Source organism: Poeciliopsis prolifica, unplaced genomic scaffold, assembly GCF_027474105.1.
Source record: "Poeciliopsis prolifica strain line A6 unplaced genomic scaffold, Auburn_PproV2 SCAFFOLD013, whole genome shotgun sequence".
Lineage (NCBI taxonomy): Eukaryota > Metazoa > Chordata > Actinopteri > Cyprinodontiformes > Poeciliidae > Poeciliopsis > Poeciliopsis prolifica.
Genome location: NW_026562388.1, coordinates 2,742,933 through 2,758,732, shown reverse-complemented (window position 1 = coordinate 2,758,732; position 15,800 = coordinate 2,742,933). Strand labels below are relative to the sequence as shown.

The 15,800-nt window shown below is 39.4% G+C and overlaps 1 protein-coding gene across 16 annotated transcripts in view; it reads left to right on the top strand.

Moving 5' to 3' along the window:
* The window catches only part of tnika (TRAF2 and NCK interacting kinase a), a 61,903-nt gene that overhangs the window by 13,999 nt on the left and 32,104 nt on the right, over nucleotides 1-15,800 (top strand). For all 16 annotated transcript variants that reach the window (XM_055038901.1, XM_055038915.1, XM_055038914.1 and 13 more), the window contains exons 3-4: nucleotides 13,458-13,514; nucleotides 14,285-14,410. In XM_055038901.1, the coding sequence (XP_054894876.1) occupies nucleotides 13,458-13,514; nucleotides 14,285-14,410 (183 nt within the window). The remainder of the gene's footprint in view (nucleotides 1-13,457; nucleotides 13,515-14,284; nucleotides 14,411-15,800) is intronic.

Genomic DNA, 15,800 nt, shown 5'->3' with positions numbered 1-15,800 from the left:
GCAGAGAAATAAATCAAGGTCTAGTTTTTTTATTTTAGAAAAATGACTCCTGCTGCTCCTTATCCCTCCGCAGAATTAGGTTTGTGTTAGGTTTGTAGGGTCACCCAACAACGCTTTCCTTTTGTCCTTACATATTTCTCTGATGGTCAGCAATGTGTTTAATCTTTCTGGTGATATTCCGTCTGCTGTGTGCAGCCTGCGCCTCTGTGTGCCTGGGAGAGAGAGATAACAGTTTTATCAACATTTCCATTACTCTGTCTCGTTAAATGATACACTTCGGCTCCTCTGAGCTCTTTATTTGCTATGTTATGTTTGTACGTAGAATGTTGTCTGAATTAAAAAAAAAGTCTTGGAAAGTTGTTTTTGTTACATAATCCCCATCAGTAAACATATTTGTAATGGGGTTAGTGATAGGTGAGTAGCTGCAGTGAAAAGATCATCTTAGCTCCACTCCATCTCTCTCTCTCTCTCTCTCTCTCCCTCCATGTTAGTCTTGTTTCCTTCCTCTCCCTCCTCTGGCTGCTCATCCATATCAGTTTTCATTATTCTTATTATTGTGCAGGCTCATTGTTTTGTCTCATTTCCTTCCTTCGCAAGTGATCCGGGCTTAAGGTGAGCAGCATGAGTGTAGAAGGAAGGAAATGAGACAAAACAATGAACTTGCACAATAATAACAATAATGAAAACTCTATATATATTCTTCTGCTGGCTGCCTTAACAGAACCATAAATAGAGAACATGGGTATTGCTGAATAATTAAACACTGTATCTCTCCACTTTGCTTCCTCCCCATCTATGACTCTCAGTTCCTTCCTTTTCTCTGTTGTCACTCTTGTCACTTGCCTTTCCATTGCTCTCTTATCATTATTTCCTCTTTTCATTTTGCAACATTCATCCTTTTCCTGCTCTGGGTTAAGTAAGATTTTCTTATTTGTGCTTTTGTTCTATTTTTTCTCTTTCTGATGTCTCTGAATATTTATTGGGGCTTGTGGAGCAGATTTCTCACTTTGGGCATCTCCAAAGTGAGAAACCTGCTCAGAAGACTTCATAATGAATGAATGAGGGAAAGAGTCATTCCTGGCCTAGATTTTGGAGCACACCCTGGCTGGATATTTAAATGTCCGGTTAAAGAGACAGATTTATTTCAAAACAGCTAATTACAAAAATCCTAGAAGATTTTAGAAGATTTTGTTTTATAAAGATTCAGTGACTATTTCAGAGGACCCATGTTGGGAATGTCCTTTTTGTTTCTGACACTGATCCAAGTCATTTAGTAGTTGGGATTTGCCAGATCCAATTCCCAGTCCAATATTTTACGAACCATGATGACAGAACAAACTGACAGAGCTCCCCCTCAGACAAGGGCTGCACACACACTTTAAATATTCAATATTCACACCAAACGACACGTGCACGCACACGCATGCACGCACACGCATGCACGTACACATGCACGTACGCACATGCCTGTGCTTTAACTAAAGTGATGTTGGGGACATGTGTTGTCTGTATTTGCTAGTATGCGGTATTATGGTTTCCATTTATTTCACACATGTTGGCTTCATACATATAATAGATGTGTTACTAGACAATAATAATTAGATTTTTTATTTCTTTTGCCATCTGAGTTGCCATTTTAACATTTTTAAATGGATTGTGGTAGTCCTGCTGTGTTTCTCCTATTCCCTGTTTTGCACTCTAAAATCCACTTCAAAGCAGTTTTTTTTTAAATCTCCTTTATCTGTTGGAAATCATTCTACAAAGTACCATGGGCTATTTTTCTCTTTGTGTGCCTGCCAAATCTTTCTCCTTCACACAGTGACACACAATACATGCACAGTATTGGTGACTATGGAGAGACTGGTTGGTCCTAAAATAGGAATAGAGGAATCATTTCATTACTTTTATTTTTATTTAGGATCCTGTTGAGTCAATGCATATCAAGCCACATTTAGCTACAGTTACATTTTTGAATCTCAGTAGTTCAAGCTCAGGCAGATTAGCTGTCAGTGAGTATGTGGACATTCATTTTTTGAGTTTTTGCAAATTATGAATTTAAATTTAGGTCCTATACTTGAGTAGGTCAGTCGAGCACATGAATGTGCTTCGATCTAAACCATTCCATAAGCGTTCTGGCGATAGGTGAACTGCTGGAGCAAGAACGAACGGGAGTGCTTTGGGATGCCAGCTTCCTGTCTTGCTTAATGTTGATGTGCAAGACAGTTAACCGCTGGCTGTATATGAAATTGCAGCATCTGAGGAGTTTTTATATTTTGTCAATTCTCTTGCTGGAAGAGGTTAGGTTTTGAGTTGAAAGTTTTAAAGTTTTGAGTTGCATCTGTCATGGGAAAAGCACCACAGAACTACAGTCTCTTTGCCACCAAAAGTCAACACTTCAACGAAGTGACAGAAGTTGATGTTCCCCTTTCTTTCCTCAAACTTAAACTCGTGTTGTACACATTTTTCGACATGACATTTTTCTATATGGTTTCACAACGCCTGTAAAACCAAGGCATACCTTGATACCGGTAGCAGCCACAAGCTAGGGTAATGTTTTCCATTTGCCCTTCAGACTGACTGTCTTCGTGTTATAGAGATTTTCTTTCAGAAGTTTCTTAGTATAGTATGAAGTTCTGCTGGAACCCCTCAGTTGTATTGCAGCATTGAAACATGCAAAATATGCAAATCAGAAACCAATAAAAGTAATGCACATCATAATTTAATGTTTGTTATTAAGTTTTGCTAATTAATAAAATGCAATATTTTCATTTAAACTGTAATACTGACTTTTTAAGTAGCCAATTCGGTCATGAATGTGCATAATTTATGGTAATTACATTGCTCCTGAAATATCCTCTTAACCTAAGTGGTACTCTACTTGACATAAGAGCCACCTAATATTATATAAATCCGAGGTAGTGTAATAAAAGGCCAACATGTAAATAAATAATGGATGCATTGTTATTAAAGGTAATGAAATTACTCTTAGAGGGTCTCAGCTGTGCAGCCTGCAGGCTACAGGGTTATGATACGTTCCCATGTAAATACACAGTAATTCTTTTTGTTTCCTTTTTACAATGCAGTTGCTCGCTTGCAGAGGTTTACGTTGCGAATCCCTCATTGCTTCGTTCTCATTGTTTGCCTTCAGACACGCAGAGTTCAATCTCTTGAGTCCTTATGGATGAAATGTGAACCTCGACTGAGGTGGATGTTGCTCATTATGGTGGAAACAGCAGATGGGCTTGTTCTGTTCATGCATATACAGACACACTCACACCTGGCTGTGCGTTCATTAACCCACATCCGTGCTGCGTGTTCCCCAAGGCCACGCGCCCCACTTACCCAGATGCCTCCCACCCACACCGGAGTCAATTAGCCATGCCTTGAACCAAAAACAATCTATTTCTTTTTTTTTTCCTTCTAATTTTCTAGAAATGTACTATGAATTGAACTCCATCACAATATCACTGATGGCAATATTGCGATTACAAAGTACAAGTTTAATGCAGGATTTTGTGGAATATTATGTTTCAAATGGCTTGCATGTAAATATTCAGTGCTGCTAATATATTGGGGCTGTTGGACAGACTTTCACTACCCTTGATGCCCACACCTGGTGCATGTTTCTGTTGATAAGATGCTAAAGTTCACAAAGAGTGGTGGGAACATTAGGACAAAGAAAAAGAAGGAAAGACATAAAAAAGTATGTTAGTTGTGGATATTATCATTACAGTACTTGGCCGTTGTGCTGCAATTACATGTATTTCTTTCACCATTCAGTCCCATCATGTTGTCTTTATACAGCGTCTCCCCCAAATGAACCTGGAACTCTCCAACTAATGCACATCATTAAGATCTGCTCTGCTGAGGCTTTCTTCTTTCTAACGGATCAGATTATTGCCATTTGATATTTTATCCAATAACACGCATCAGTACTGAATCTCTCTATTATCCCTTATTGCCCTGTAATCTCATTTTTTAACCTCTTTTGCCTCTTGTTTTTGCTCTGCCCTCCTTCCTTCTCCCTGCATTACCTGAAGTGCTTCTTCTATTCATGACTCCCATCCTTCTCCGCAACCTTGTTCATCTTCCCCCTCCTATCACTTTCTTACCTTCAGCATGCACAGTAAATCAGTTTGGCTGTTCATTTGACCTCTGGAGGTGCTGAAGCGTGATACCACTGTGCTGAACCTGCCTGTTTGCTCCAACATCCTCCCACCCCTTCTTTTCCTGCTTTCTCCTCCTCCAACTCACATAGCCCAGGAAGCCCTGATTCTCTTTTTCTCTCTTGGACCAGTCCCACTGTATTCTTCAGTGTTGCAGAAAGGGTAGACTTTGTTTCCCTTTTGAGAACTTGCCATTTACAGCACTGACACTGAGTCGGTAATCCAGTGCAAGTGTAAGTGATCACCTGTGTATTTATTTTCTAAACAGGCTTTAATCATACACCCCTCTACCAGCAATATAGGATATATATATTTTTTGCTTTTCAGACATTTTAATTCTAAAGAAAAGTGTAGAAGTTTAAGCATTGTGTCAATGGCTGCATAATTTTGACCAAAAAACGTCAAAACTGGACGAGGAACAAAGTCAGTTTTTGAAAACTGCAAGTACATATGGCAGTTTAAACTTTGCTAAGATCAGAACTATATGATCCAAAATGTGTGAGGGGCTCAGCTGATCAGCATGAGGATGCGCCGCCTTGCATGAACTGAAATGGAGCAAAAGACTATAGAGTTAGCATTCCTCTTTGACAAAATGAAAGACTTGGTGCCAGTGTTTCATCTGTATTGACCTGCAAGCAAACTTTGAAGAATGTATTAACCTATGACCACATTCTTCTGTTTAACTCAACTGCCTTCACTCCTTGCCTGCAGCAGACTTGTGTAAAGTAAGAACTGAATTTAGATTCTGCTTGTTTTAACATTAGCCTCTAGTTTTACTTGGTTTTAAAAAAGGAGCACCAGAGGAATTAATAGTTTTGAATCAAGTTCTGTGTTCAAACTTGACAAAAAAAAGAGACTTTATCTGTGTATGTCTTTCAGTTATTGGAAAAAACTTGTTTATTAAATAAATGCTACTTTAGTCACCAGATTCTGCAGCTGTTTTAATTGATTTAACAACTCAGGTTACAGTGGGTCTGCTCATGCATGTGTGATTCACTTAATATAATCTGGATCGCACTCAATAATAGTACCCATCACAAATGAGCTTTGCGCACACTCGTCCTGCAAGATAGGATCCAGTTAGTGCCCCTGTGTTTCCATCACATCAAGGATACATTATCATTTAGCTATTTTCGGATCTTACTCTCGCAGTATGTGTATCCATACTCGCCACTTAGCAAGCTTATAGTCTAGTCCAACTTTTTTTCTGTCCCAGAAATCTTTACTGGCAATCACAGTGTCATGCTTTTGTGTTGATTACTTCTTTGTCTCAGATTAAGCTATTTAGTGTGTGTTTTGGCTTTTTAGCACCCAGACCCCTCTCCCTGAGCACAGATTAGTCTTTTTTCTGATATTATTTTAGTTTATGTGCTTGTTTGTTAGCATCTTTTTCTTTCAGCAGGGGTTAATGAGTGGCCAGGTTCCCCAGTGCAACATCCTTAGTTTGATTTAAAAAAAAAAATAAATTCAATAATCTTTTTCTACCTGTTCCTATTTCTCTTGCCTGTCTGCCTGCATATTGCCCCACTTGTTAAAGCGTGTCTCGTACATTCTCTTTAGTCTCAGTCCGTCCTTTTGCCTCCCTCCTCATCTTTCAGCGTGAGAGCAGCCGCGGGGTGTTTCTACATTTCCCAGATACTGCTGAAGTAGATTGGAATCGAGGCCTTTGCCATTTTTATTTACTGCTTCGCTGAGTCCATTTGTCCATGTGCCGTTGGTATCGGTGTGTGTTGGCACACACAGATGCTGAATCACTGCAGGTGTTTGAACTCCAGCGAGGTGTGTCGAGGAGTATTGCCTCTGTATTTCTCCGGAGTTCTGCGTTGTTGGTTAGCCATAAAAAGTGGCTTTTGTTGTGCATCAAATGCTCCAATACCTTCAGCGACACTGTAATCGTAAACCAAGATTGAGGAAGCGGTGGTTGTTGTTATGGGCATTGGAGACTAAAACACTAGTTCTCTGCAGTGCTTTGCCATTAAAACGGCTGAAAATAAGTTGTTTTGAGAGTAAATGTATACAGCTGTATGTATATTTGAGATCTGTCTGTAGAAGAGAACTCAAAAATGGAGGTCGGAGACGGTTCCCTTAACCCATTTCTCCCCCCTATAATGCATGGTGACGGGTCCGGTGGCAGCGCGATGTTCCCCAGACGTTCAGTCAGTTCCTGCTGTTTGTGAATGGCAGTGTGGATTACCAGAAGGGGCACAGATTGGGATTACTGGGTGACCCATTTCCTTTTTTCAAAACAAGAGGAACACCCTGCTCCACTTTTAAAGGGCTTGTATTAACATCTTTTTTTGGTTCTCTTTTCTAGTGGTTCACAAATATTTCAGCTTTCGATCCACAAAATAATATTAATATCGAGAGACTTTGACCGACACCGGTTGAAACCTACAAATATTTCTACTATTCATATTAAAAGGACATAATGACAAAACAATAACTGTTAGAAGTATGTGGCTGTTTTTTTGTTTTAACAAATAGCATTTTTAAGAAATTGGGAGCAGAGGTTGCTACATTTCAGACATTTTTTTCTGGCTAAAATGACTGAGCAAATCCTACCTCAGTCATTTGGATCCTGATATCTGGTAGTGGAGACATTTCAGATGGTTTGCATCCTTTTTTACAGATCTGCTCTGAGTCACACACAGCCTCCAAAAAAGAGTAATTCCCCAGTACATAAGATGCTGGAGCAACCTTTCACAGGTTGGAGCTCTTCTGTCCGCAGAGATAGGATCTGATTTCCAATCTTAAACTTTAAGAGTGAACTTTATCATCATATTAGCAATTAGTCTGGTTGGTTTGTCTAATATTACAAAATCACTGGCTGTGTGTTTTCTCTAGAGCAGATTTCCCCTACCCTGCTTTTCAATTCAAATATGCTATATAGATAAACTTGATTGATTGATTGATATCTACACAACTGGTACCTGTTGACAATTCTCTGGGGAAATCTGTGTGTTGACATCAAAATAACGGCAAATATCTTTCAAATTTAAAACTACCTCAAAAGACAGTTAATAATGTAATATATTTAGGTTTTTCCTCTTTTTGTTATGGCAAGAATAACGTCAGAATTTTATATTTGGTTTGATTTCTGGAGATTATCTCAACTGTCCACATTTTTATTGAAAGGAGCCTGTAGTAACTTCTGGAATCTGTTGACTACACTGCTTGCAAAGTTAGTGACATTAAATGCAAGTTCTGAGCAGCGATAAGTTCTGAGCAGCAATAAGTTCTTCATGCGATGTTTTAGGAAAAAAGGTTTACCGTGCTTTACAAGGAAACTAATAACCAAAACTCCCTGTCTTCACCATTATAAATGCTGAAGTAATGCATGAAACGTGAAGTGGAAAACAAAACTCATCTATGGAACAGTGGAAACACTAATAGAAAAGTATTTGTTCCTAGAAGGAAATGTTTCCAATTAGGCATCCAAACTGTCAAATGCTGCATGTAACCGTGTTCAACACGTAAACAGGTAGAGCAGCCTTTCAACACAGGAAGATGTTAAGCAGAAGTGTGAAGCCTTACAGATTACCTCTGCTTTTCTTGTAACAAGCAGAGTGAGCAGCACAGTGTCGCAAAGAAAAGTTTTCACAGTTTAAAGCACAGACTTTGTTCAGTGGTTTAAGTAGGTGTGATTTTTCGTTGAGAAAGCTGTGTTCTGAACGTAATTTGAATTAATTTCTGGACCGGCGTTATACTTTGTCAGCACTTAAAACTGATTTTAGACTCCTCCAGTTGAGTACGATCACATCTAAAAGATTAAATATGTGGAAAAGAGAAATACCATGATTTGCAATCTTTACAATCATGGTGGTAACCTTTAAATTTACCACCATGTTTCTTTTGACTTGAAGTAATGTCAATGTTAATGTCTTGTGGAGGCCTCAGATTTATTATAAAACTCATTCTGTTTCTACTAAAGAATCTGAAGATCAGGGATCAGATTGCAAGAAGGACTGCTAACCTCACACACTTGAAGCTCATCACCAAAAATGAATTATCAAATACCAATGGAAACAATTATAAGTCAGCAAGCATAAGTCGCCACGGTGGATGGTCAACAAGTATAAGAGTCTGTTCCAATGACAATAAAGAATTTGCCACCGATTATTGAGACGAATAGAAATACTTTTTACACAAGTCTTGTTCAATTAAAACTGGTTTCTTTCACATTATTGTCTTTTGAGAGCTTACTCTTAAAGTTAAGCGTCACATTTAATATGAAACTCACTCTCTCTGCATTTCAGTGGTCCTAATTGACCTTGCATATCTACAGCATTTGCTCTTTGTATTGGGAAGTGAAGCCGGCTCCTCCAGCCTTCACCCGGTGCCCTCTTCTTAACATAGACTCACAAATCAAGACAATAGTCACTTATACTCCTGTCCTTTTCTCTTTTGTGTGTGTGTGCTTCAGGGTGCATATTAGTGAGTTCATGTACGTATATTTAAGTGCCCTGCCCATTGTGATCCGGTGAGCAGGGACTGTTGCTAGGCTACAAGAGGAAGTGTCCTGCATAGTCAATGTGTCCAAGGGGGGTGTGAATGTAATTGACTTGGCAAGGGCAGTGATGTGAACACAGAGAAACAAAAATCTAAGCATTCTTTAAATGCCTTGTATTCCCAGTGTCAGACACTCACTGATACCTTCGGGATCAGGATGTACACGGCGGATTAAATTACACAAGCGTTCGCCAGGTCTGTCTCTTAGAAACGAGACTGACAGATTCCCTTTGCTGCGCAAAAGTGAATTTGTGCTTTGAACGTTGAGCAAACCGGCCTCACCAGAAGCCCCAAAAAGAATCACCACACGCAGCGACCATTTCTTCATCCTAAAATACACAGGCTAGGTGCTCTCACGGCATGTCTCTTCAAACAGGCTACAAATACTCTTGTGGGTTTTTTTTAGTTCTGCTTTGCAGAAACATTTAATTAAATTCACATGCAGATGGTAATAACTGTAAGAATATGCACTTGTGATATTCTCGCACCTCCTCCAGTAAAAGACAATTCAAGACATAGAGATGAGAGGATGCATAATCCACAGTCGTAATGTCGATTACAGCAAATATGACAATCTCATTAAGTCCAGGTTGCACTACTGAAGTAAAAGTGCTATTTATTTTCGTCTATGGGTTTTGAGAACTAATACATTTCTGTATTTCTGTGCACACACACAGAGTTGACTTATTTGGTTTTTGTAAAGCTACGACCTGCAATATCAGTTATTCCCAAAGTGTGGGGTGAGCCCCCTGGAGGGGTTGCAGTGTCATTGCAGGGGGGGCACGAAAACTGGTATGGATGAAAAAAAAAACCAAAAAAACAATTACAGTACACAAAGGTGTTTCACTGTAAATATGGTTTGTAGTTTGTTTTGTTGCAACCTGAAGTCTGGTTGAACGATGTGTGTGCCCAGTTGATTTTTTTTTCTTTTTTGGGGAGGATTTATTGTAATCCATATGGGGTCAAGAAAATCCTTGTGAACGACTGGCCTACATTTTCAAACACATATTTTTATTTGTCGGTTATTTGATGGCTCCAATGGTGAAACCGATGGTTCAAACAGCAAAAGTAACAACATGTTTAAAACTCCATCACAGCAGATGTTTATTCCATTTTTAAAAATTTTGTTTAAGTCGAATTGATCTGAAGTAATTCATCAAAAGGTAGTGTGGTAGCCTAAACATGGTTGGTCTCAGATTTCCTTGTGGTTGAGTGCTAAGCTGCTGTCACATTTGGTCAAAAATATCAAGAACAGGAGAAAAGTGACAATGTGAACATTTAAAGATTGATGTGTCTTCATTTTAAAGGGCATGATTACCGGAATAATGACCTTTAAGGTATATTACGTGGGGTCTCATGTTTTCTCTGTGTACATGCTAAGATCCACATGAGTGCATTGTGGTTTACAGAGTGCTTTAGATGCATTAGAGGAAGCAAAGTGGAGGGGACGCAACGAGCCTTCAGTTCGTGTCAGATTCGCCTGCTGAGCTCAAAGTAGAATGCTGTTCCTCTGGAATTAACTTTCAGCTCAATCATGTTCTTGTAAGACCTGCGTTTCACAGGCCACTGGGCCATGCTGAGAGCCATGAAAGTGACAAAAGATGGAAAATACGAGGATCGAAGAGAGGGGGGGAAAAAACAAAACAGGCGAGACGTTGTGAGATCTAATGAAAAGGCCCAAAGAGGAGATTGTTGGGAGCTAAGAGGGTTTAGATAATGAGAGTGCAAATCAGAGGGACAAGAGAGGGAAGGAGAGCAAGGAAGAGAGGCATAGGGAGAAAATGTGGATCTAGGTCAAAGAAGTAACACTGTCAACGAACTAGTGGAGGAAAGGATGGGCTGGTCTGTGAGATTTAATGCTGATTGGTCTGAATGGCATAGATCAGAGCAAGTGGGCCATCCCTACGAGAAAACGCAAAAAGGATGACAGCGTTACGTGTAAAATCCGTTTTATAATTCATTATTAGAGCTGCATCTATTTTCATTTCTTATTTATGGAATCGCATAAATAAATGTATGGCAATATATTCACAAAGACATTTTAGCATCTAAAGTCTTTGGTATAGAAGACATCCTCATTTAAGGAATGGAAATTTGCAAATTGAGGTTTAGTTTTAAAAATTATCACTATGTAGTAGGATTTTTCAGTTTTGCTTTGCATGCACTTCCTGTTAACACTTATTCTGCTGTCATTTCTGCTCCGTCGGGGTGTCATACCAAAAGAAACAACTTTTGTGAGGTTGTGCAAAGAAAATCTACCAAAGCATCTTAATCAATTAACTGCTACTCTATTATTCCCATGTTGTTCCAGTTTTATAGTTGGTATGTTGAGTTTTCTGGTATCAAAAAGTCAGGGTTAGGGTGTTAAGGAGTGATTTTTCTTGCGTGTGTGTGACTCAGTCTGTAATTTTTTTTCCATTGCTGCAGCCGTTGCCAGTATCAAATATTCTTTCTGAGCGTCGATGGCATGACAATATTTCTCTGTGACTCTGTCTGGCCTGTTATTGAGAAGTAATTTTTTCCTCAACGCCACTCTGAAAAAGTTGTCAAATTTGGGCCATTTTTAAATTAATCTGTTTGGAAAGACAACGTACTGATGTTGGGTTGAACTTTTTCAACAATATGAATAACCCTCATACTCCTGTCCAAGCGATTATCATCAGAGGAAGTTGTAGTTTACTTAATGGTGTTTCTTTCTACAATTGGTTACAAAGTTGCACCCCTGATTTACACTCAGACTCCTGAACACAACATGTTGCTGTTAACAAAATGTTACATGAATGGAAGCAAAGGACAAGTTAATAGAAAACCCCCTTTCCAAACCTGGAAATGAATAAATATGTGTCTTCATATTAGAATCCATTTGGGTGGATAGCAGCAAAAGCAATATTGTTGCTAGTAATGCCATGTTATTGCATTAAGTGGTCTCATAGAAGCCATTTCCCATGAGGATCTAATAAACTCTTTCATCAAGTTTAAACAGCAAACTTTATTAAAGTGGTGAGTTTGCTCCTGCCAAAATATGTGCCGAGTCTGTTTTAGCTGGTTGAGGTCTATCAATAAAATCTCTGGCGTGTAAGCAGTTGCTGAAGGGCAGATTCCATCTCCAAAACAAGCTGGCAGGTACATAGGGATGGATACACAGAGAACAGGTTCGATGAAGCTCCCGACAGGTTGCCAAACATTTAATTGGCTCTGCCATTGACATTATAATGACAGATTGATTGAACAGGTGCAGGCATAATGGCTGCACAGAGGCAGCCATGCCAAGAAAACAACAAATGCAACAACAGGAACAAGGAAGACATGTCAGGTCACAACAACCCCAGTGATTAACATCATTGTTACATAATACTATCATAGTAAGTTGTAGCTACGTGTGTGTGCATTAGGAAGTCTTTCAAGGCTTTCCATCAGAAACAACTTTGTTCTTGCTACTCTTGCATAAAGGCCTTTTTTCTTAACAGATTATGGACTAAACGGTGCTCTGTAAAATGCCCAAAGTGGCTATCATCTATTATTATTGTAAATGGGGCTGAATGTGCTGCATGTGTGTGTTTTAAACACTAGGAAAACTGTGCAATAGTTTTACTTTGCTTTGCAATTATATACAGTCTTGTGTGTCACATAAAATCTTTATAAAATATTCAGATTTCTTAATGAGGCAAGATTTTTGCAGGGCACCACAACGCAGCTACATCATCCTCTTAAATTAACTGGCTTGGAAAAGCTATTTTAGTGCACCCCTGTCTCATTTTCAAATTTGCAAATAAATTAGGAGGAAGAGGGCAAAGACAGCAGTGAAGATAACGATGAACAGACTGTGCTAATTTCTTTCTGATCCTCCTTTCCAAAACGGTCATTTAATAAGCCTGGATGACATTACTGCTCCTGGAGGAGAGATGGTGAGACACGGAGGGAGGACGGCTGTCGGCTGGTTCAGACAAATGAATTTTTAGCTTGCTCCGATAATATCCGTGTCTCATATCTGTTTGACACATTCACTATTTCCCGCTCCCTTGGTCTTACTTTGACCTAATCAGTCTTCCTCTCACCTACCTCTCCCCCCATCGCTTACATGTGTGGGAGTTGTAAAGAGTTCTTTCTGTGAGAATGATGGAAAGATAGGAAATCTTTTTTTCTGCTTTCTGTGTCTCTGTAAGTGTTTGAGTTTCTGATTTGTAAGTGGCTCTAATTCTTTTGTTAGTTTTTGAACAAAGCCAGTCCTTGTGCTTGTGGAATTGGGGCAGGCTGATCCTAATGAGAAATCCCTGGTCAATCTTCCCAGCTCTTTCATTTGCACAAAATCCAAACAGTTTTTTTTTTTTTAATACTTGTGTGTGTGTGTGTGTCTGCATGTCTTTGTGTGAGAGCGGTTGTTCAGTGTTGATCACCACCCAGTGGTGCTCAGTTTGCATGATGAGCAGCAAAATTACAAACGTAAAAATCCAAGCTTTCATTTAGCATTAAATCAGCAAATTATTATTCTCTTTTTAAATAAAAGTTTTTTGATCAATTAATACATTTCTCTCAAAGACTGTGAAAACACGAAATCAGGTTAAAACAAAACGAGGTTCTCGCTGCAGCCAGTGTCTGCTGTAACTTTCCACTGTAATTTGGCTTGTCGTAGCCATGTCACCCCATCCTAAAGTGAAGCATGTTGTTTTTGTCCTCAGAAAACATTCAAATCATCTCATGTCTTTTTTCTTTTTTCTGTCTTATCTCCCCCTCTGTTCTCTTTTTCATTCTATCTTCTCCTGCATCTTTCCTTCCTGCTCCCAGGGTCGCCATATCAGGACAGGGCAGTTGGCAGCCATCAAGGTCATGGACGTCGCTACGGTAAGACACACAAATACACACTCCCACATATTCATATGCAGAAAATCCATCTCGAGCTTTTAGACTAAAGTCAACCATATTGTCTAATTAAGAGCGATGAGTCACGGCTTGTGCATGTGCGCAATGTGGAGGAGAGGAAACGAGGACAGGCCCATCGCCATGGCAATATCAGTTGGAATGATTAGGAGGCGAGTGTGGACCCAGGCATGTCTGTGAAGCAGGAGGGAACCATGGCTATTTTTAGAAATCCTCACACCCCACACATCCCTGTTAGCACTCAGCTGGCGGCAAAACAATGAGAAAAAACACACACAAAATAACAGGAATTAAGTACTGTGACATAACGCAGCAGAAGCTTTGGCAAACCTGCAGGATGTCGGCTGCTTGAACAGGAAATGAAAAGACTGTTTGCATTAAACTAGCACAAATAAATAAGAGAAATTACAACAAAATTTTTCATACAAGAGGCTATAGACATTTTATCTAATTAACATCTTGTTTCAAACAACAGCTTCTGGCACTGTGACAGGATCCCCCTGGAAGTGGAAATAATAAAAGAGTAATGTTGTTAGCGTGGATAATTTAGAGGCCAGCTGTGTGCACTGAAGCATTAGTTTGTATTCATGTATTTATTTTAAAGATTTAATAAGATTCAGAATGATCATTAAAGATCAGTCGGATTAGTTTCACTCCGTCAACAACTCGAGATGCGATACAGCGTCGGACGTGACAGGTCTGAAGTTTTGAATGTTATATTTCTGTTATTGCAGGACGAGGAGGAAGAGATCAAGTCTGAAATCAACATGCTGAAGAAGTACAGCAATCACAGGAACATCGCCACTTACTTTGGAGTATTCATCAAGAAACAACCTCCTGGTATCGACGACCAGCTTTGGGTAGGGCACCTTTTTTTAATGTAATGAATGTCATTTTTAGTTTTAAGCTATTTTTGAACACATTTCTTGGCAGCCCTGCTGAAGATGACTTGAAAGGATTAGAAGAAAGACAATTCCCCACCCCTGGACTGAAAAGAAATGGAAAAATATCCAGTCTTTTTATTGAGTGGTGGAAGAGAAATCCCACATCAAGAAAACATCTTTTAACAGAACCACAAGTGTGAATAGGGCAACACTTCAAGTATTCTTATTACATTTGAGGAAATTGGAGCATACAGAAAAAAAGAAAAAAGATTTTTCTTGCTCTAGGTAGAGATCATCCAATATCTTGGGTCTTTTATAATATTTTCTTTTCTTTAGCTCCCCCCGGAGGTCCACACCATGAGGGGCTTTTCCACACAATAATCAATTGTGCTGTGTCAGATGTACAAGGAGTGCTTGTTAACAAAAAGCTCAATATTAGTCGTGTCTTAGTAAAGCATATTGTTTCAATTTAAATGATCAGACTTCTGCAAACTCTACAAGTTTATGTCTCTGACTGTCTTGCTGACCTTGTGTTGTGGCAAGGTCAATGTTGGTCCTAATTAGGCCTTTTGCCCAGCAGCTAAAACAAATGGGTTTCTGTTTCACATCAGACACTGAGATCAACAAAAAAGTTACATTTTAGGTAAAGAAAATGCTTCAGTTGTATTTATCTTAAATTGTTTGGGGTATCTAGTAGCAGTAAGAAGTTTGCTCCCCATCATCAAATTAAGCAGATTTTTTCTTTCACTTATACCTTTTAAGTATTTAAAACATGAGAACACATTGGCTATAGGTTTGCGTCTACTGGGATGCCTGCACACAGCTTCTGTATTAGTGCCATACATAATGAACCTGAATCTACATCAGATCATATGCTAACGTAATCTCTTCAGTAGCTCTATACTGTCTGGTCATGTTGTATTTCTCGCAGTGCAGTGGCAGCACAAGCTCACATGTGGACAAATAGATTCGCTCAAAAGAGCCAAACCTGCTCTCCGTATATGACGACAGTCACAAGTGTGTGTTGTTCTGTTCACACTTGCGAGTGTGTTGCTGCGCTGTGTCTTGGTAAATGCCTGCATCCTGGGCAAGAGCGGGTCGGCTGCTTCACGCGTACTGCCTCTCTTGCTCTGAACAAGAGGGCCGATAAGAGGGGAGCTTGAAGCGGAGCCAGGATTCACAAACCGAACTTTGGTTCACCAGTCTCCATGGATGCAGCACAGAGATGAAAGAATAGAAAGGGAAGGGGAGCGTGTTTGGCGACTTTCTCTCTTGCGTTTTTATTCCCTCTTCGTGAAGGTTGTTCCCTTTTTTATTCATTATGCAAGTTTATTTCCTAAATGTGGTAGACAAGAATTTATAATAT